Source organism: Halyomorpha halys, unplaced genomic scaffold (assembly GCF_000696795.3).
Source record: "Halyomorpha halys isolate HHAL.00 unplaced genomic scaffold, Hhal_1.1 Scaffold82.1, whole genome shotgun sequence".
In the NCBI taxonomy this organism is placed as follows: domain Eukaryota; kingdom Metazoa; phylum Arthropoda; class Insecta; order Hemiptera; family Pentatomidae; genus Halyomorpha; species Halyomorpha halys.
This window is the reverse complement of record NW_027109449.1, coordinates 1,656,345-1,677,480: the sequence shown is the minus strand read 5'-3', so window position 1 is coordinate 1,677,480 and position 21,136 is coordinate 1,656,345. Positions and strand designations below refer to the sequence as shown.

At 29.0% G+C, this 21,136-nt stretch overlaps 2 protein-coding genes across 6 annotated transcripts in view; one reads left to right on the top strand and one right to left on the bottom strand.

Annotated features, from left to right (window-relative positions):
- LOC106692985 (E3 ubiquitin-protein ligase RNF103) overlaps positions 1–10,351 on the bottom strand; it is a 17,931-nt gene extending 7,580 nt beyond the window's left edge. Inside the window, exons 1-4 of one of the 3 annotated variants that reach the window (XM_014439284.3) lie at positions 10,218–10,351; positions 8,180–8,443; positions 4,228–4,489; positions 1,614–1,725 (exon numbers count right to left, since the gene is read on the bottom strand). In XM_014439284.3, coding sequence (XP_014294770.1) covers positions 1,614–1,725; positions 4,228–4,489; positions 8,180–8,414 — 609 coding nt within the window. In that variant the 5' untranslated portion in view covers positions 8,415–8,443; positions 10,218–10,351. Of the gene's footprint in view, positions 1–1,613; positions 1,726–4,227; positions 4,490–8,179; positions 8,444–8,620; positions 8,762–10,102 lie in introns of those variants that run through there. The other 2 variants (XM_014439285.3, XM_014439283.3) reach the window with 2 other exon arrangements.
- The window catches only part of Sec15 (exocyst complex component Sec15), a 24,142-nt gene continuing 11,830 nt past the window's right edge, over positions 8,825–21,136 (top strand). Inside the window, exons 1-9 of one of the 3 annotated variants that reach the window (XM_014439281.2) lie at positions 8,825–9,038; positions 10,536–10,701; positions 10,782–10,966; positions 11,645–11,746; positions 11,826–11,928; positions 13,844–13,925; positions 16,118–16,305; positions 16,875–17,042; positions 19,368–19,439. In XM_014439281.2, coding sequence (XP_014294767.1) covers positions 8,947–9,038; positions 10,536–10,701; positions 10,782–10,966; positions 11,645–11,746; positions 11,826–11,928; positions 13,844–13,925; positions 16,118–16,305; positions 16,875–17,042; positions 19,368–19,439 — 1,158 coding nt within the window. In that variant the 5' untranslated portion in view covers positions 8,825–8,946. Of the gene's footprint in view, positions 9,039–9,159; positions 9,355–10,308; positions 10,450–10,535; positions 10,702–10,781; positions 10,967–11,644; positions 11,747–11,825; positions 11,929–13,843; positions 13,926–16,117; positions 16,306–16,874; positions 17,043–19,367; positions 19,440–21,136 lie in introns of those variants that run through there. The other 2 variants (XM_014439280.3, XM_014439282.2) reach the window with 2 other exon arrangements.

The window sequence follows — 21,136 nt, the reverse complement described above, 5'->3', positions numbered from 1 at the left end:
AAGAGATTTATAATTATCACCAATCTCTCAAAAAAGTAATTATAAACCAAAAAATACAATGTATTTGTTTTTATCTCCTCAACAATAAGACTGACTTGCAATAATAATTATTTTAATAATTAAGAAGGTTATCCTCTAATTCAGTGGTTTCTAAACTTTTTTGTCCAACTGCCCCATTTTTATGAAAAATATTACTTAGAGCCCCATGCAAATTAATTTATTTTTAAATTTTAATAGCAATTAATAGAAAATATATATGTATCAATATTTCAATCTTTTTTGAAAAAAAAATAGCAAAGAAAGGTGTAAATTAGAAACACTGAACTTTAAATCATCAAACTATTTGCTGAACAAAAAAATGTATAATATTCGAAATCATCTTAACGAGAAGAATGAACCTGGTGTGGAGCTACCAATTTAGTAAATCTCAGCTCTATTTTCGTCAGCAGTAATATTGTTGACCGTGACAACTTATAGTTATTCATCGCTCCCCAAATGCATCTGTGGCCATAACCAATCCCCTGAATCACTGCAACACCCACTTTGGGAATTACTGCTCTAATTCATTGAAGAGTCAGGTATCAGGACCACCTTCGGAAAAAACAACCAAACGGTGGTTGGGAACAAACAGCCCCTAAAAACCTTTAACTGCTGCAGGCAGGGAGAGGATGGTGAGACAGGGAGTGAGAAGGCTGATGCACTCTGAGTGTCAGTTGATTTAGCGGCCATCTTTCCTCAATATTTTCTATTAACTTATGGAATTTCTTTTCTTTTTTTTACATAGTTTATTTTTAAATCTTCCTTTTGGATACCGCACAGGGGTAGTTTTTTTTTTTTAATTTAAACAAATTTTTAATCTATTTTAATATGAATTTTTTAAAATGTTATTTTTATGTACCAATAGAAGTAAAAATGATTTTTTTCTATATTTTTAAGTAAACAGCCCCATATCGCTAAACCTGCAACTTGGCCTGGAGAAACATCAGAATAACTATGAAATGTTACCTTATAATACTACCTGCTAACATCTTCTAACCTTTTTCTTCACTTAAAATTACTGAAGTACTAAAGTGTTCTCAGACTGGCCGGCCCTCCTCTACAGAGCATCTAATCTATGCTACCATGCACAATAACAAAGAAACTCTAACAGTTTCAGGGTAGTATCCTGAGTTTTATTATAAAACATACTACTCTACAAAGAGCGAAAACTGACTACATCCATAAAACACTTGGACTGTCGATAGTGACAGGATTCATCTCACGGAGGCATATTAAATTCTTTGATAGCCTCTAACGTTGCACTAACCCACTTTTTCAGACATTAAAACGTCCACAAAGGCGGAAAACATAGATAAATCGTTCAGACTCAACTGAGGACTACGAACTTACTGACTATAGATATCATGAAATCTTGTGAGCCCCATCATCAGACAGCAGACTCAATCCAACCTATTTCCTGTCACATCTCTAAGGTAAACTAAATGCTGGTAAAGAACTTAGCCTCCACAAAGCATTAAGCCTCTAAGGTTGCAGAGTGAAAAATAAAAAAATAAAACAAAAATGGTGGTATAATATAATATAATGAAGGAAATTAAAACAATTTAAAATTTTACCTGCGGCTTATTCAAATGGCATGTCCGAAGAATAACCTTGTCTTTGGGTTTGGAACCACGAGGCATTGCAAGTAACAGCAAAGGTTCCTTCCATCCTTTCCTTTTACAAAGTCTAAGAACAAAATGATAATTAAAAAATCTTAATTACATTACAAATTTAAATTCAATACATCAAACTTCAAAGATAACTTGTAAAATAGCAGTTTTTAATCATTTGCATAAATATCAACTTATGTTTAAAAAAAATAGCAATTAAGGTTTTCAGTTAAAAATAATTTAGTTAATTAGCAATGAAGATATTTTTTTTTTAATGTTAGACAAAACAATCTAAGAGCTACAAATAGGTTTAATAACCTCACAAATAGGTTTAAGGAGTACAAATAAGTTTCTACCGTTTTCTATCACAAATTAGGAAATTACTGCGAAAGAATGGTACATTATGTTTCCTTTGAAATATTGTCCCTTACTAGCCATTATATTTTCTAATCTGAAGATGGGTTTCTTTAGGGTATATTTTCTAATCAGCGTTGGGTTAAAAAAAAAATCAAAAATGGTAGTAAAATTTTTGTTCTTTTTGACCGTAACCCCTACCATCTTCTTCATATTTGAAATTATATGGTCAATTATGTATATATATTATAATTTCTCTTATCATTCAGATACCATGACAAAAGAACTCTTCATCTTTTGAGACTATCTAAAAATCTACCCAATTTTCAGGATCTTCATACAATATAATACGCTACGGTGGAAAACCATGTGTCATCGACTGGAACAAGCAATAATCGGAAGGGACAATGTCTGGTAAATATGGCATGTGGGGTAAGACTTCCAAAATAAGTGGTTCCAAATAGTTTTGACTGACACAGAAACATACTTATTATAAACACGCATTATCAGGAAGGAGAATATTTTTCTGTCATGAGTGGAGTAATTATGTGTTTTTCTTTTAGTGCCCATATGCGGAAACTTATTTGTACTTCTAAAACGATTTTTTTTTAAATAAAAATTTACATTAATATTTCTTTTTTATTCATTTTTATATGCATAAGTGTTTCTCTAATTAAATTTGAAGGTTTTAGCAAATTTTATGAAATGAAATTTAATATGAGATTTGATTTAATTATACATAATATAAAGAGGTTCAATAACCATTCCAATATAAAAACAATAGATAAAGACAAATAATAAATTATCAGTTAGTGAATTATATACAGAGTACTATAAGTTAACAAATCATTAAAGTTAATTTTAATTATATCATAAATTAACAAAATCCAATTTTTTAAATTTTATTTTGCAAAATATAAATCAATATAATATCTATCACATTGATATACAGTGCAGTGTAATGTCATACAGTTTTTCATCTGAATGTGTGCCCAGCCAAAAGTCAGTTTAATGAGATGTTATTCATAGAAACAATTTTTGTAATACAACTTACAAGAGTTAGTATAGTGCATCTAAGATCAATTTGCCTATGGATAGAAGGAGGGTGGAGATACGCAGTGAAAAACGTTTTCCTGCCAACCCTTACAACCCTCCTGCAACTTTTGTTTTAAGTCTGTTCCAACAAACACTTCTGACTGTCCAGAACTGTATGGAGCCTCAGTTTTTTCAATACTATTTTTCATTAATATCGCAATATTATAAGTTTACTAAGTATATTAAAATGGTTAGGGGGAAAAATATCTGCTCTCAAACCAAAAACATAATTATTATTTTTTTATTTATTTATTTTTTCCTATGTCACAGGAAGTGCGCTATTACGCCATTTTCCCTCTCGCAGCCCAATACAATTTTACTCTTCTTCTTAGTTGGTCCGCATCCTGCTCAATATCTTCTAGACCAACACACGTTAAAAGATGGTCCCCATCCATGTCTCCCATAAGCATGGGACATGGCATAAAACATAATTATGAACGTATTTAAATTCATGAAAACAGAGGCTGAGAGTGGCTTGTATCCGCTGTTATGAAAAGTTTCCTAGGCTACAGGTGTCTTGAAACACCCTATGAGAAACATTATAAAAGAGGGTGAAGCTATAGAAAGGTGTGATAAACCTTGTTTGGAAACTCCAACCTAGAAATGGCCAAAAATAAAACAAAAGTTAACAATGATAACTTTGATAAAGAAGCCATTTGCGGACTAGAGTAAAGACACATCATGTAAAGTAATAAACTTAAAAAGAGGTAGTTTCTTTCTGAACACAATGATTATCAAATCTAAAAAATGACTTTTTAGATGATACTGCAAACTTAAATAGCAAGTCAGAACAGAACTGTCAATGTATTTGCGCCTACAAAGTAAAACAAGATTCAATAAGAAACAGTTCGTCAAAGATAAGCGATAGATTCCTTCTAAGAGATAACCTTCTGTTCAGTAACCTTCATCAGTCAGGAACCTGGTTACACTTTGGTGTTACTGAGTTGAGGATTGCAACTTGATCTTTTGTTTCTGGTAGAAGGGGATAGGTTTATTATGGTGAGGAGGGGAGAAGGAGCTAGGGTGGGGAGTGCATAAGTTCCCTCTCCTACAGGTGAACTCATCTTAGATGCACTAAATATAACTAAATATGTAAAAGTCTAAAATGTCAAATTAATGTATAAAATACCTAGGGTCATGATTGCAATTAAAAACTCCTGTTCTAATTGCAAACGGTGCAACTTTCTTTCGAACTACCCTCCAAGTGTAATCATCCAACAGCGTGTCTTTACCAACTACATGAACAAGCCAAACACTATCTTTAGTATCTTCAACTTCTTCATAAAAATGAGTAGCGCTGGTGAACTGTGAAGGGTCTGGAGTCGAAGTTAATTTTTCTTTGTCTTCAATATCATCACTGAGTTCTTCTAATTCTTCTTGAAGAACGTCAGCTATAAAAATGAATAAAATATTACTAAAGCTACAAAGCTATTGATTGAAAAATATATAGTTCACTCCCGATTGATTGACTATAATCCAAGACTTACAAAATTAAACATGATCAACATTATTTCTGTTCTTCCCATAACAAAAATATTTATTTTGATATAAGGATATGAGTCATGCAATAGTTAACTGTAAGTCAAATAAAAATAGTAATAAGTCAAATAAACAACAAATAGATTACAGCTCTTGTTTATTCTCCTCCCCCAATACACAATAATGTAATAAACCAATAAATATAATATTATTTTTAAAAATCTGCATTACAGTTTTGTGATACCAAAATCAAGAAAAAATGTTTCATAGCAGCTGATGTCCTCATTCTGTGTCAACTTCAAATTTTTAAAGTTTGTAATTTTATAATAGGGAATTAAAATATAACAAACAGCACAAATCGGATTCTTCTAGATCATTTTGAATTTGAGTTTTAAGATAGTGTATTTAAAATTGTTTAAATATATTTGAGTTTCTCATAATTGCATTAAAATCTACTGTTACCATCAAAATAAGAGAAACCTCTCCTCTTTTTTATGTTATCAAAACATTTTAATTTGTTCAAAGTATTCATGAGTACTAAAGGTTTCAAGATAATCCAGGAAATTATATAAACAAATTCACTGTCTCCAAAAAGTGACAAAAATTTTAATTTGTTGTTTTTGTTTGTCTGTTAATTGATCATTTTTTTTTTTTTTAATTTTTAATGATCCAATGAGTTAGCCTTTCTGATTATATTATCTTACCACTCTAAAAAACATATTGAACCAGAAATTGGTTAAATCTCTCATTTATTTCATCTTGGGCCTAGTTAAGTTTTTGTGTTTATGCTTTTTATTTTGTATGCTTCTATTTATGAAATCTATTTTTGTATTAAATGATTAATTAACTAATTGTAAAATCTGTTGCCATTATGATTCTGTAACTTGTCGCAACATTCATATATTTTGTGATTAGAAATAAAGATGGTTCTGTTTATAGTTATATTAAGAAAACTATACTGAATAAAATTATTTTATCACATTGTTTTTCATATCATTGCGATAGATTAACAACAGCTTCTGATATTATAATCCTAACTTCAAATACCAACAACAATAGTAACAAATAGCAGTGCTGGTTAGAGTGATTTCATTTAATTCCATTAAAGAAGTAAACAGACAAGTATAAAATACAAAGATATGTGCTAGTTTTGTCCAGGAGTATATATATTACTGAAATATATGAAAAAAAATTTTTTTTAGGAAAATGAAAGAAAAAAGTATAGTTTTTGTTCTGTCAAAAACCTCAGAAGAATGTCAATATAAATGGCATATTTGCAAAAATTATTTTTGACTTTTTGTTTCTGGATTTTTAAATAAGATGTTTAGACAAATAAAGATTCATTCATTGGGTCATTCATTTTGCAACCTAAAATCTGATGTAATCATTGTGTTTTTTTTTGTGTACTGAAACCGAAAATAACTCCATTCTTTTCCATTACGTTTTACAAATTATCGTTCGAATTTTTCGCAAATTCATGATATTTAATTATAGTTTTTTGTACAATAATTTTTCATAGCACCTCAGGTTCTCAACCTATCAACTTCAAATTTTTATGGTGTCAAAGGGAAATTAAAATATTTCAAATGGCTCTCTCTTCTACGTCAATTAGAATTTGATATCTAAGACCAGGTATTTATAATTATTTAAATATATTTGAGTGTCCTCAAATCCTGCAAATATATACTTTATTGGTATCATTAACCCGTTTTGAACAGTGTCAAAACATTTGCAGAAGTATACAAAAGTATTCAGCTCTCCAGACAGCTGAAAAAGAAAATTGTAATCTTTCTTTTTGTAAACCTGTATCATTGAATGAGCAGATATGGTGTTTTAATTAATTTTAAAAGAGAGAAGAGTAAAGTAAAAATATGTAAAGAAAATTAATTCAATAAAATATATATATTAAATTTAAAAAAAAAATGATCAATTAACAGTTGTTTGTCTGTTATTTGATTTTTTTTTTTTTTTTTTTTTTTTTTTTTTTTTGTACGTTTGTACATAATGGAAAAGAATGCAGTTATTTTCGGTTTCAGTACACAAAAAGAAAACACAATGATTACATCAGATTTTGGGTTGCAAAATGAATGAATCTTCATTTGTCTAAACATCTTATTTACAAATAAGAATGAAAATCCAGAAACAAATAGTCAAAAATAATTTTTGCAAATATGCCATTTATATTGACATTCTTCTGAGTTTTTTGACAGAACAAAAACTATACTTTTTTCTTTCATTTTCATCATTTTCAACAAAGTAATAAAATAATTTTATTCAATACAGTTTTCTTAATATGACTATAAACAGAACCATCTTTATTTCTAATCACAAAATACATGAATGTTGTGACAAGTTACAGAATCATAATGGCAACATATTTTATAATTAGTTAATTAATCATTTAATACAAAAATAGATTTCATAAATAGAAGCATAATAAACGAAACACAAAAACTTAACTAGACCCAAGATGAAAGAAATGAGAGATTTAACCAATTTCTGGTTCATTATGGTTTTTAAAGTGGTAAGATAATATAATCAGAAAGGCTAACTCATTGGATCTTTCTTTCAGAAAATTCTAAAGAATACAGCAAAAAGGACACAAAAAATAAAACAAAAAGTTTGTTAATAGATGATTACTACCAAGGATTATTCAAGGTAAAGGATTCCATGGATAACGGCCCAATAGCTGCATAATATTTTTAAGATTTATCAATTTTCTTCATAAAAAAAAAAAATTAAAACATAAAGCAAATAGCAATAAAAGTTTATTGACTACTAATTCAATGTTTTACAGAAGCAAATTTGTAAAAGCTATTAATGTAACACTAACACCAGTAGATATTTAAATAAGAATAAATAATTAAATTTTAAAAAGCATTTTGCTTTTACAAAGAAGGCTGGCCATTTATGGCTTTTAAACATTTATTTCAACATAATCTCTCTTTCTACAGAAGTTAATAGATAGTTTTTAAAACAATGCAATATTGGCAATGAGAATAGAAGACAAGAACATCATTTAGTGAACAATGGGGATTATGAAATATCACAATTAAGCAATAGGCACATAGTATAAGAAGTGCAAACGAATACAAAATAGTCAATTGACCATTCGCAAGCAAGATAATAAAAGAATTAATTAAAAAAAAAGTATCGAGTATGGCATTAGTTTGTTTTTCTATTATCAGCAATTGCAAAGTAAAAAAACTGATAAGGCACATATCACATATCACATTTTAATGAACCTAAATTTCTCTTTTTGAAAGTACTATTTCCTTTTCAAAAAGTAATATAATACATAATGTTTTAATGGCATTAAAATGCAATGGAATAATCATTTTGGAAACCAATCAACTTATAAAATTTTAACTTATTAGGCAAACACTTATACATCCAATATATCAAGACAGATACTTTAATTAAGTGATATGTTAAGCTTAAATTGTATTTAGTTAAGTATTAATCAGGAGGGATAAAAAAAAGAAGAAATAAATATGACTAAATAACAATGAAAAAAGACATGTCAAAACAACGAAAGAAAAGAAAAGAGGTTGCTATTATTATTTCCATTCAAAATTTGCATGTTAAAATCAAATAAGTACCTGAATCTTTCACCAGTTCGGCAAGTTCTTTCTTTTCAACATATCCAGTATAGCTAACTCCTCTCACTTCCAATAACTGTTTAAGCTGTTTTACGCTCAAAAGAAATGGATCTACAATAGTTGTAGAGGGTAATCCATACTGGCAGAAGTAAATCAAGTCAAGAATTCGAAAGGCAATAAACACAATCACTAAATATAAGAAAAGAAGAGCCAGAGCAATCCATCCTGAACGCATTTTTACACAGTGAATGGTGATTCTTCCATCTGAAAATCAAACTAAGAATAAAACAGGCACAAGAAAGTAAAAAAAATTATAGAAACTCTAATAGTAAATTCGGATGAGGCGTGTAATTAGTTATTCAAGGACTTCCATAAAAGACGAGCAAAAGAAAAAAAAAAGTCAACAACCCTAATCCAAAACTGCACTATTTAATTATTTACCCCATGTATAATTTCTATTAATTTTCTTCTAAAATTTACAAATTCTGAAGTGTCCCTCGCTGTCAGCTGTCAAACCATTTTTAGTGTTGACAACTACAAAGGCTACCAACACAAACAACACTGAGCAATCGGGTTCAAGGGGGCAACACCTCTACCTGACTATCGATTTTTAACCTGCAACTATCGAGAATCAATAAAACCATAGAAAACTGATTAACCTTCCCTCAGGTTGTTTATTGTGATTTTCTATTATTTATTCAAAAAGACATAATTATTTCAATCCAATTCTACATTTTTAAACAATCCCATAACTTCTAGATGTAAAAATGGAATCAATGCACGATAATAAATCACAAAATTATGAGTTGTTCATTCAAGAAATTGAATCAACCGATGATTATTGGGGACCAACTTTTAGGTGTGTATATTGTAACATTAAATATATGCCGCGATATGGGGTTCATAGGAGTTGGTACGCAGGTTCTTAATTTATTGATTAATCTGGATCTATTGAGGTTTCTTCAACTTAACCTTCCCACATAAATAAATTTTTGAAAAGCTGATTTCTTATTTATTTCTTCTTGACAACGTTTCCTTCTTACTATTATTTTCAAGAACATGAAAAGATCACTGACTATAGAATCTCAAAAGTGTTTTGCACTTCAAACTAGACATGAACATTTTATAAATGAAATCGAATCGACGGATACTACTAGTTTGGGCTTAGTTATAAGGTAGAAAACATTATTTCTTATCAAATTGTCTGAATGAGCCTGCATCTTCAATATAAACCTTAGGGTGGTATATTTGTTGCAAAACATAGTGGCCGTTGCACTGCTTCAATAAAATGTTCATGTTTAAAAGTTGTTTAATTGCATGCCAATAGTATTTAGGGTGCTTCTTCATCATTTTATAGCCCATAGAATTCTAGTATTGAAAACTAAAATATACTTCAAGCCTGTTATTAATATAATCAATCTATTTTGAATAAATATTTAAGTATTGTTTCATTTTAAAATTTTAAGGCATCCTTCAAAAGTTAATCAAATTAAAGTAATTATCTTTTTTAATAAATTTAGAATTCTTTTTGAACCAATCTCTAGAATATTTTGGTTTTAGTTTATCCGCCATTTGGAGTTCTATCAATGGGTAGATTCTCCACACTTACAGCAAATTTACTTGATGTGTATATATGTATACAGTTGTAAATAACAATAAATAAATTATAAAAAAAAGTTTATCCGCTTGCAAATTAGGTGCTCGTAAATTTGTTTCATGCCATAACATCGTTACATAGTTTCTAGACTTCTTGATCATTTTTGTAAAAATAAAGTTTAGTCTGTTATGAAATTTTAGAATCATTTTGTTATTTACATTAGTACAATGGTTTCTATTTTAAAATTGGAAAACTTTTAGTTCTTCATTTTCACTTATTTATTTATACTGGTAATGTTTATTATTGTATTGATATTTTTTACTCACTTTTTATTTACTCATCTCCAAGGTGGTAAATTTCTATTATATGGTTACAACTTTTGTATAGTGTTAAATCATATAATTAAAATGCACTATTTGATACAAAATGAAAATAGCTTACTTCAAACACCTCATGTAGTCATGCCATTCACCTTTATACATTAATGTTGACAGAAAATCTTTTTGAAGCGTGCTTATCAATTTACTGATACCTTATCACCAGTGTACCAGTTCCTGGTACTGATACAAACATTGGCTTTTCTGTTTATTTCTAAGTGTTAATATCTGCATGTAATGGATTTAATAGATCCTATATGTAAAATCTGTGACATTCCTTCTATTAATCTTAAAGAGTGAGATTTTATAATTCTTTTTTTGTTATGGATTTATCTTATCTGATAGCCATTAAATCCTTTTATCTGTCTCTATTTTTTTCCAGAGCAATTTATGATGGGGACGAAGAACAAAAATTTATGGAACTTTTGGATGCGAGAATCAAGCAGCATGATAGAGATATCGAAAAAATGTGTAATTACCACTACCAAGGATTTATCGATTCCATTAGGGAATTGCTCCAAGTTAGATCTCAAGCCCAAAAGTTAAATGTAATTAGTTTCTAATTCTCTCAAATTACTATTTGTTTGTTTACTGTTTATGGTGTAGTTTAATAAGGATTGTTTTTTAGACTGAAATTGTAGAACTAAACACAGCTCTTCAGGAATCTTCTGAAAGGGTTATGGAAAAAACTGAGGAACTGGTCAAAGCCAGAAAAGTCGAGGCTAATATAGCTGCAACAATTCAGAGCCTTCAGTCTTGTCTTCCAGTTTTGACAACCTATTCAAAGCTTCAAAAACAAATGAAAGAAAAGAGGTATCGATTAGCTCCTTTTGTTTTTATTATTCTACATTTTAGAATTAAAATGGTGAATTTATTCAGCCAGGTCAGTTTGTAATGATTCTTTAGTTTCCTCCATTCTAATCTAACCAAGTCTCTTGGTAAATTAAAACTTTTAATAAATTACATAATTTTTTTAAATAATTTACTTTACTTCAGTAATTGTATTCTAGTTGTTAAATGTAGAAAGTCATTTTTGTGGGCCTCCTAAATTAAGATTATTTCTAACTTCCTATGGTGACTGGATGCCAGTAGTTGGAATTAAGATCTGAAAGTTTAGACTCGTAACTTAACAGTACTAGTCAATAAAAAAATTATACACCACATTTTAAGTTATTTAGTTTAATATTTTGTATCAAGTAGATTTTAATACTTTTATCGTTTGAATACAATTTTATTTTTATATTTTATAAATTAGAGTTTCTGTAATTATTTTCACTTATTTACTAAAATAAAATACTAATTAATTTTGGGGTCTATTTCTTAACCTTTTAATGAACAAATCACAACATATAAGAATTGGCCTGATGTTTTAGATGAAGAAAGTATTAAATGGGAAGGAGATATTAAAGGAAAAATCTGGCGTTTAATGTCTTTTTATTTCTTGTTTGTGTTTATCAAAAGTAAATTGCAGAAATATTTTTAATTTTCCAGATATTATCCTGCCTTAAAAACACTTGAGCAGTTGGAACATCAATATTTACCTAGGGTTGCTAACTATAGGTTTTCTTCTCAGATGAAAGAAAGTATTCCTAAGTATGTTAAATCATATTTATATTAATAAAATGAAATTAAACAAATTACACGGCATGAACTTACATATACTTTATTTCAGGTTAAGAGAAAATATAAAAGAAGCTTCTATGTCCGATTTAAAAGATTTTTTGGAAAATATCCGGAAAGTTTCTGCCAAAATTGGTGAAGTAGCAATGCGTCATGTATGTTTAAGTTGGTTTAACGTTTAACATATCTTTTTTTTTTTATGTTATTAAAATTTGAGAGTCAGCCTATAACAAATGGTATAAAATGAATTAAGTTGGTCACTTGACCATTTTTAACTTTTTATGGTGATTCCTCCATGTTTCTAGGAATGAAAACAGTTGGAGAAATTTTTTTTTTCTCTGACCATTTATAAAATGGCCCCTACTTTTCTTAGGTTATACTGGCAAATTTTAGTTAATGTCAAGCATTGATGGTTTTGCAAATAGTTCAAAAACTATATTACTTAAAAATATTAAACAAATAGCATTTGCAAGATAAGGTTTTAAATATCCTTATCATATTTAATTTATTTTGTACTGTTAATATTATAAAACTTTTCCTGAAGTTTAAGACAAGCATTTTGAAAAATTCCACTTTCTAACTACTTTTTCTATAAGAAGGAATACTATAAACAACTTACCCCCTTGTGTTGTAGGTAGGTATCTATTAATAGGTCAACCAGAATAAATATTATTCCCAAGGAATGAATCTTTGTTTATAGCTTCTTAAAGTTTAAAATGTTTCAATTTTCTCATTAATATCTCTGATAGAACTGGAGTTAAATATATGAAATTCACAAAAGTTATTGTAGTTTTAAAGAGGTTTATGGTAAATATAAAACTTACCTATTTATTTGCTTTGTTAAAATTTGGAAACTGTTCAAAAATGGAGAAGACATGAAACAAATTTTAAGAGGTTATAAAAAAATTAACATTTAGTTCAGTAGGAATAATATTTATTGTTATAGACCTATAGACATTTACCTACAATACAAAGAGGTTGAAGTTGATTGTATTCCTTCTTACAAAAAAATTTATTTGAAAATGGAATTTTAAAAAATTTATGCATTAAACCTCAGATCAGATTTTATTAGCAGTGCAATAAACTAAATGTGCTAAGAACAAGTTTCAGCTTAAAACCTCACTTTTAAAGTGGTATTTGTTTTGTCTTTCTTAGTCATATAGCTTTTTAATTATCGGTGAAACTACAATTATGTATTATTGATATTGGCCCATACATTGTAAACGGTCTGAGATTTTTTCTCAATTCCAAAATTTCTCCTGCTTTTTTAAACTCTAGAAACATGGAGAAATAAACTTAATTAATCTTTGCTAGTTTCAACTTTTTTATTTTTACGATGATGGCTATCCTTTTCCATACTACATTTCAACATATTGGATAAGAAAAATTACAGTAGTTGTAAAGATCTGACTGTTGTCATAATAATCATGGAAACAAGAAAACATTTATTTTCTCCTTTCCTTAACTATCCAATTCTTCCATAGTGTATATTAATCCGTTGTTTATCATTATTAACAATAAGAAATGATCAATTTTTTCATATCAACAAAATTAAACTTGGCATTTAAGCCCTCTTGTACTATTTTAATTAGAATAAGACATAGTTTATATTAAAGATCATTCAATTGTACATTGATATAAAGAGTTTTTTAAAAATTATTTGAGCTGTTTTTGAAAAAAAAAGTTTAAAATCATTGATATAAAGTGCTACTTCTGGTAATTTAAGCAAATAAGTTACTTCCTAGCCATGTACCAACCTGAAATACATAATTTCAGTTTGGTATTTGAGCTTGGCTGTTTACATTTCCATACATACATGGATATACCATTTTGCAAGACTTGGTTATTTGGATTCAAGGGATCATAAATTCAACTGTTTCTGTTGAAATCTCAGATTCAAAATTGTGAACAATTGCAATACTTCCATTTACTTTGTATTTCATATGTGGTAAGCAAAAGCTCAGAAAAATTAAAAATTGTTAAGCAACCACCGTCGGGCTACTCAGTATGGATTAATCCTAAGTTTAAATTAATTTTTTCCTTTCAGTAATTCATATGTCATTGTTGCAGACCTCTGAGCAGCTTATCGTCGATCCAGGAATCATTAAGAAAAAGAAAAAGAAAGCACCTCTTCCTCCGAACCCATTTACTGGTTAGTAATTTTTCTATGAAATAACTATTGTTAAAAAAATGGACTGATAATTTTTCTCCGTTTTTTTTTCATTTAAAACACTAGAAATATCAACAATAATATTTTTAATTTTATTTATTTGAGATTGGTCTCAATCTTTATTAAAACATAGTTACATGTCCTAATGTTTAGGCCAATCCGACCATCATCATGATCTTAATTTTAGATTTACAGCCTCACATTGCTTTATTAAAATTTTCATTCTATTATGCCTAAGTTAATTTAATATATTTAAAATAGTTTTTTTCTTTTCTCACTACAGAAAACATATATATAATTTCTTCCTTTCACAATTTTTATATTTTTTTATCATTAACTTATCATAACACATCATAAAGGATAGTGTTGTGATTTGTTACTGATAATAGAATACAAGAATTATGAAAGATAGACATTATTAATAAATGCTATAGTTAAAAACAGGTTCATTTTAAATATGTTAAATTGACTTAGGCATAATAGCCCGTGATATGAGGCTCTAGTACTAAATTTAAGATTATCCTTGATGTAGGTAGGATTGGCCGAAACTTAGGACATTTAATTATATTTTAATGAAGAAGGTTGAGACGATTTGGATAATTTTTGTTACTATTATTCGACAAAATAATAGTATCCAAACTTGCTGATTCTGATCATTGGTCTGATTTTGATCCATCTGTGTTAATCATAAAGGATTTCGGTATATTTAGAAAAAGACAAGATAAATGGGCTTTCACGCTTCTGGGACAGGTAAAGCAATTTTAACTCCATCAGAAATGAGAAAAAAGGAAATCAAAGATAAATGGCAATCTTTGTGGGATGAAAGCCCAAGAAGTAAACTAAAAATTACTAAAAAGAATGTCAAGTCCTCTATATCCATGCCATAGAGAGGAGGTTATACTGACCAGGCTAAGAATAGGTCACACAAGGCTCACCCACTCTATTATAAAACAAACCTTATTTTTAAAAAAAGTCTCTAAATTGCCAACATTGCAACAACAATTTGACAATTTGCAATATCTTCCAAGAATGCCCATATTTTACAACATACCTCAATAGGTTAGGATTAAACCTGGATATTTAAAAAAACCTAAAAGATGATGATAAAACAATAAAATTAGTGTTTCAGTTTTTCAAGTCAAAAGGCTTACTGACACAAATATAATATCGAGCTAACAAAAAAATAAAAAATAAATAAACAAACAAATAAAAATAATAAATAAATAATAAAATAAAAAAAAATAATAATAGTAAATAAAATTAATCAAGTATAAGAAAAATTAAATAAGGTATAAATGTTGTTATTGACCAATGATGTTTTATACCACTAAACAAAAACAAACAAACTTAATGATTCTGGAGTTTTGATGGCAAATTGTCTTGCTAAGAATAATAATTGCTATTAATTATTGGAGAAGTTTGTCGGGGGGTGCGGTCAGCAAAGAACAACATAAATAAATAAAACCATATTTATTTATTTTATGCCGACGTTTCAACCTGAGTTTCAGGTCTTCATCAGGTCTGTAGAACAAAAGAGATAACAACAACATTTAGAGTAACATACAATTGAAAAGGAATAGTATACAAACAAATTTAGAATTATACAAAATATTGAATTAAATCAAAAATGATAAAAAATTGATAACTGATAATTGAATAGTACAAAATTTAGACACTATTTTTCATTGTTTGTCATAATGTTCAATTTGTAGATTCAATTTATTTATTTAATTTTTTAGACACTACTTGCATATCTTATATTATATATATCTTCTTACCTACATGATATTATATTTCATCTGTCACTATTTTCAATTTACTACCATACAATTCCACGAATATCAATCAACTCAAATTTTGTACTATTCAATTATCAGTTATCAATTCTTTATCATTTATGACTTAATTCAATATTTTGTATAATTCTAAATTTGTTTGTATACTATTCCTTTTCAATGTTACGTTTCTCTAAATGTTGTTATCTCTTTTGTTCTATAGCCCTGATGAAGACCTGAAACTCAGGTCGAAACGTCGGCATAAAATAAATAAATATGGTTTTGTTTATTTATGTTGTTCTTTGCTGTCCGCACCTCCCGACAAACTTCTCCAATCATTAATCTACGGTCAACTATCTACACCTCATAATAATTGCTATTATTTTTTCTTTGTTATAGGTGAGGTTGATAAGGAAGAAGGTTTAGATGTTGATGACCTCAGTGCCCAAGATCTGATAGATTTTTCGCCTGTCTACAGGTGTCTTCATATTTATTCTGTTCTCGGTTCGAGAGGAGATTTTGAAACTTATTACAGGAAACAGAGGAAACAGCAAGCTACTCTTGTTTTACAGCCACCTACCAATATGGTGAGTTATATTTATTTGTAGTCAGTTGCTTATGTTTATTTAATTAACTGTATAAGTCATTGTAATATTTGTATACAATAAACATCAAAGTAAATAGGTATGTTAAAAAGTCGACCTCCCGCTCAAATGCCGTTTTAGAAAGTAGTTCACTATCTATCCTTTTAACATGGCCATACCTTTTCAAGTATTTCAGTACATACATTCTTTCTTACTTCCATCCTTTCTCTAATCGTCTCATTTCTTACTCACTGCATCCTTGATACAAATCTATCTCCACAGCAGGAGTCTTTTATCTTATGATTTTTCAAACAGCCATGTTTCAGAACTGTAGAGTATTTACAATTTCTACCAGTGCCTCATGTATTCATCATTATCATATCATATATGTATGATTTTTAGTCCTGATAAAGCCCTGCAATGTGGGACGAAATGTCGTAAAATAAATAGTTGTAAACTAGGTCGAAACTTAGGCATAAATAAATATATTTTGTTTATTTATGTTGTTTCTTTGCTGACCGCACCCCCCGACCATCTTCTCCAATGATTAATTATTTTTCTATTTGTTGTAGCATGAGACTATTGATGGGTACAAAATGTACATGCACAGTGTTCTTGGATTTTTCGTCGTTGAAGATCATGTTTTGAATACAGGAAATGGCCTTATTGACAGGACTTATCTTGATGAATTATGGTCATTTGCTGTTGGAAAAATTGTCAACACTCTTAGAACTCACTCTGTAAGTAAATCTGTGTTGCTATAATTGAGAATGCAATGAACTGATCTTAGAAGTAGTTATAGTCTTATTCTTTAGTTAGAACATTCTTTCATGGGAAATTAGTTATTTAAACTTTTTAAAAATCTATTTATTCTTTTAACCAAGTTCTAATAGGATGTAGTGAAATTAATCTTTCTTAACCTAGGTTGCGAATTTGACAAATATACCTGAAATTTCTTTGTTTGATGTCAGTCTATTAAGTCACGATGCCATCTATTCGGCTTAGTTATTCCTTCTCTTCTTCCAAACTTACATTTAAGGGTCATTATAAAGCTTTTACTGTTTAAACACTCTAGCTAATCCATCATTTATATCTTAGTGATGCATGCGACCGCTTCAGTAATTTTTTTTGCTAATCTGTCAAAGTTTCTATCACTATTATAACCATCATTTTTTTAGTCTTTGGAAATGATTTTACAATATATATGTATATTTTTAATTATTACTATGATATGGGAGAAACACTCCTTATATATACATGACCATTCTCGAAATCTAATTTATTTAATTTAATTTATCTGAGATATATTGAAATGAAAAACACACATATAATTTAGACAACACTAAAAATGTTAGTTTTATAACAAACATGAAAACATTTTAAAAATTTAGATGAAGACCAGGTTTAGGTTAAATTGGTTTTTAATGAAACCAATTTCTGATGAAGATGAGTACATTTCATATTGAAGGAACTGAATGAAACAAAAAATTTTTATTGTTGGTATGATAAAAAGTCCCAAATATGATAAAAACAAAATCCTTAAGTTCAACAAGCCGTTCTGGTTTTATGAAAGATATGACTATATGATCTCATACATTTTATAAAGATATAAAAATATTATCTTAGTTTCAAGCTTCCACAATTAAAGATATATACTTTAAAAAGTTATTAAATTAAAAAGGAGCTTAGAGGATTCTAGTAATCCCGGCAATGCCGGTCAAACTGAGTGATCTGTTATCTCATAGCCTCTTATTACAATATAAAAAATTTCCAGCTAAAATTGACTTAAGAATTTGCTGTTCTATTGTAATTATTATTGTCCTGGAACTGATATTTTCAGTCTATTAGAAGGAATGGTTGATCATTATTAATAAAATTTTGGTACATTATTACATTTCTAGGAATTTCATTTCTGTCGGCTGCTCCCAAGGCTCACATTTTTTTTTTATTTCCAATGAAAATCCTTAGGTTTCCATGTCCAAAACGATAACATTGAATTCTGTTTATGTTGGAACTAAGCATGACAAAGAGCCTGCCTGAAAGTTAATCTTTTTATTTTTTATCAAGAATATTTTCAATTTAGTAATATTTTTGGTTCATTGCCCCATTTTCTGGTATAATTTGTATCATATCTCATCTATGCATCCCAGTAAAATCCTAGCTGAAAAGACAGCTATTATATTAATAGCTATAAATTAATATATATTAATTGTATACATTTATCTATTTATTGGCTCTACACTACCTACAAGAACCTGGGCCCCTCTTGTAACCTTTCTACACTCTGTCCACGGCAAGCATCCGTCATCTTCTTATGCCCATCTTTTTCAAAGTTTCATCCACCCACCTCAAATGTGGTCTTCCACCAGGCGTTTGGGAACTAATTTCCTGGGCATACTTGCTACATGACCTAGCCGTCTGATTTGACTCTTTCTCACAATTGACACCAAATTTGGTTTTGCGTACATCTGACACATCCCTTCGTTTGTGCGGATTCTCTGTTGTCCATGTTCACAAGCTGGGCCATAGAAGTTAATTAAAGAAATTTTTTTAATCATTATAGTTGCAGACGACACAAAGTAGTGACTAAAGTATGAATTAGACAGTCTTGACTGACCCAAGAATACTTGCTGTCAGGAACATCTATACTAACATGTAGACAGTTTAACGTGCCACTAACTGTTAAACACATACTGACAGACTGCAGGGCATTTGATTGACCCCAGTTTACTATAACATTTAGCAACTTTATTAAATGATAATAGCCTTCACATTCTGGAAATATTTTATTACCTTAAAAAGACAAATATGTATGAATACAATTGCTAATTTGATTTATTTACATCTTTCTTACATCAATAAATGTCACTTATCGTTATCGAGTAAAAAAAAAATTATTTTCTCTTTTCTCTCTCAATTTTATTATAAATATATATCATGATATTAGAACTGTTCCTGAGAGGTCGTTCAGTATGCATAGGCAAACTGTGGATTGCCTTATATTACATTAGAAAAAATCATTATATATGTAATTTTATACAAATCATTATATATTTATGTTTCAGGCATATTGTACAGATGCGACACTTATGTTAAAAATAAAAAACTTGATAATGCTTTTCATCACAACTCTGAGGGTAATTATTTATTTTTATTATTTTTTTATATTGAAAAATTATATATCATAAAAAGTGTAAGTTAACATGATGAATCTAAATTGATTGTGCTTTATCAATGATTAAACTATCTCATGTTTAATCAATCAGGTTTTAAAAATTAATCAGTTCCTGATCCAGATATTCAAGCCTGCTCAATCTCTTGCAAGTGGCCTACATAGTTTTGTCAAAACGTTTGGTGTATTAAAAAAAAATTACCACTTTTTTAAAATTATTTTTCCTGATTTATATAGGAAAAAAAATCTTTGTAACTACAATATGTTTTTTCCTGTAAAATTTACAGATTAAAGTCTTAAATAGAGAAAAATTCGTATTAAGATATGGATGTTTGAGGTATCTCTTTACCTGCAGATTCTCGGCTTTAATTTTTGTTTTTACAAAAACCTAATCTAAAAAAACAGTACCCTTCTGATTTCCTAATCTGTACTAATCAAAAACAAAGATTTTTTTGATTTTTTTATTAACTTTATTTATTAACTTACACCTGTCTTCAGATTGAAGACCAGCAATTGTTACTGATGTTCCATGGAGATCGTGTGATCTGACATACTGTTTTTGATTGAAGTGGTTGGTAAAATAAGTCTTTTCATTTTCTGTATACATGTTTTGTTTATAATGTCACATTATTCTGATGCAATTAATCCCAATAGAGGATTGTTTATTCTATTTGTAATATGTAAACAGTTATGTCTGTTGACACTTGTTAAGATTAGGTCAGTATTGTGTTTTTGACCCAGCTGAGAAGATGGACGGAAATATCGTCCATCATAGGCATATTTTGCTTTATTACTTCAAAAAAGGAAAGTGAGCTGCAGAGGCACATAAAAAAATATGTGGGGATAATGCCTTTAAAAAAAAAAAAAAAAAGATATATAAAATTTTAAAAAAAATTAAAGTTTCCTTTAAAATACTTTCCCAATGTTTAATTAGTTCTGTGAACAGTTAACCTCATGAAAAAAATTTAGAATCAGCTTTTAATAAAGGTTTAGCTTATATTTTCATTCATTGAAAAGTCAAGATTGTATCCAGGGATAACGGATATTTGTCTCTTGAGAAAAGGACCTTTTTTGGTCCCTTATTTACATACCTTATATATACTGTCCCCACCTTTTTTTTTCGTTGGTTCTGCAGGCCTTCTAGATCTTTGACCGTCCAAACCAGCCTTCTCCACGCTTTCCAGTTTGCTACACGCAGCTCTTGCGCATCTGTGTTGATTCTTCACCTCTCATGTGGTCTGTTACCAACTACAGTGGCATTCATTGTGTTGTGTAGAGGTGTTCTGATGGATTGCTTTGAGCCACATGTTCTGTCCATCTTAACCTCCTTGCCTTCATATCATGATATATTGACTGACCAGTCTCTTCAAGCAGTTCTCTGTTCTTCTCCTCCTTTTGTTAAGGCTATGATCCCAGATCACTCTTGTAGTAGTATGGAGGACTTTCCGTTCAGACCTGCAGTGTGGGCCGAAACATTGGTCTTTGATAAATAGTTGAAACTATTTCTTAATTGTTTTTTCTTGACCCCAATCCGTACCATATCTTTCCATTTCTCTAATTATTTTTTATAAAGAATTATTTTATTTTTCTTGTAACATTTATGCATTTTATGTTACTAAAATAAAAGTAGTAGATTTAATTTAATAATTTTTTTTTTAATTT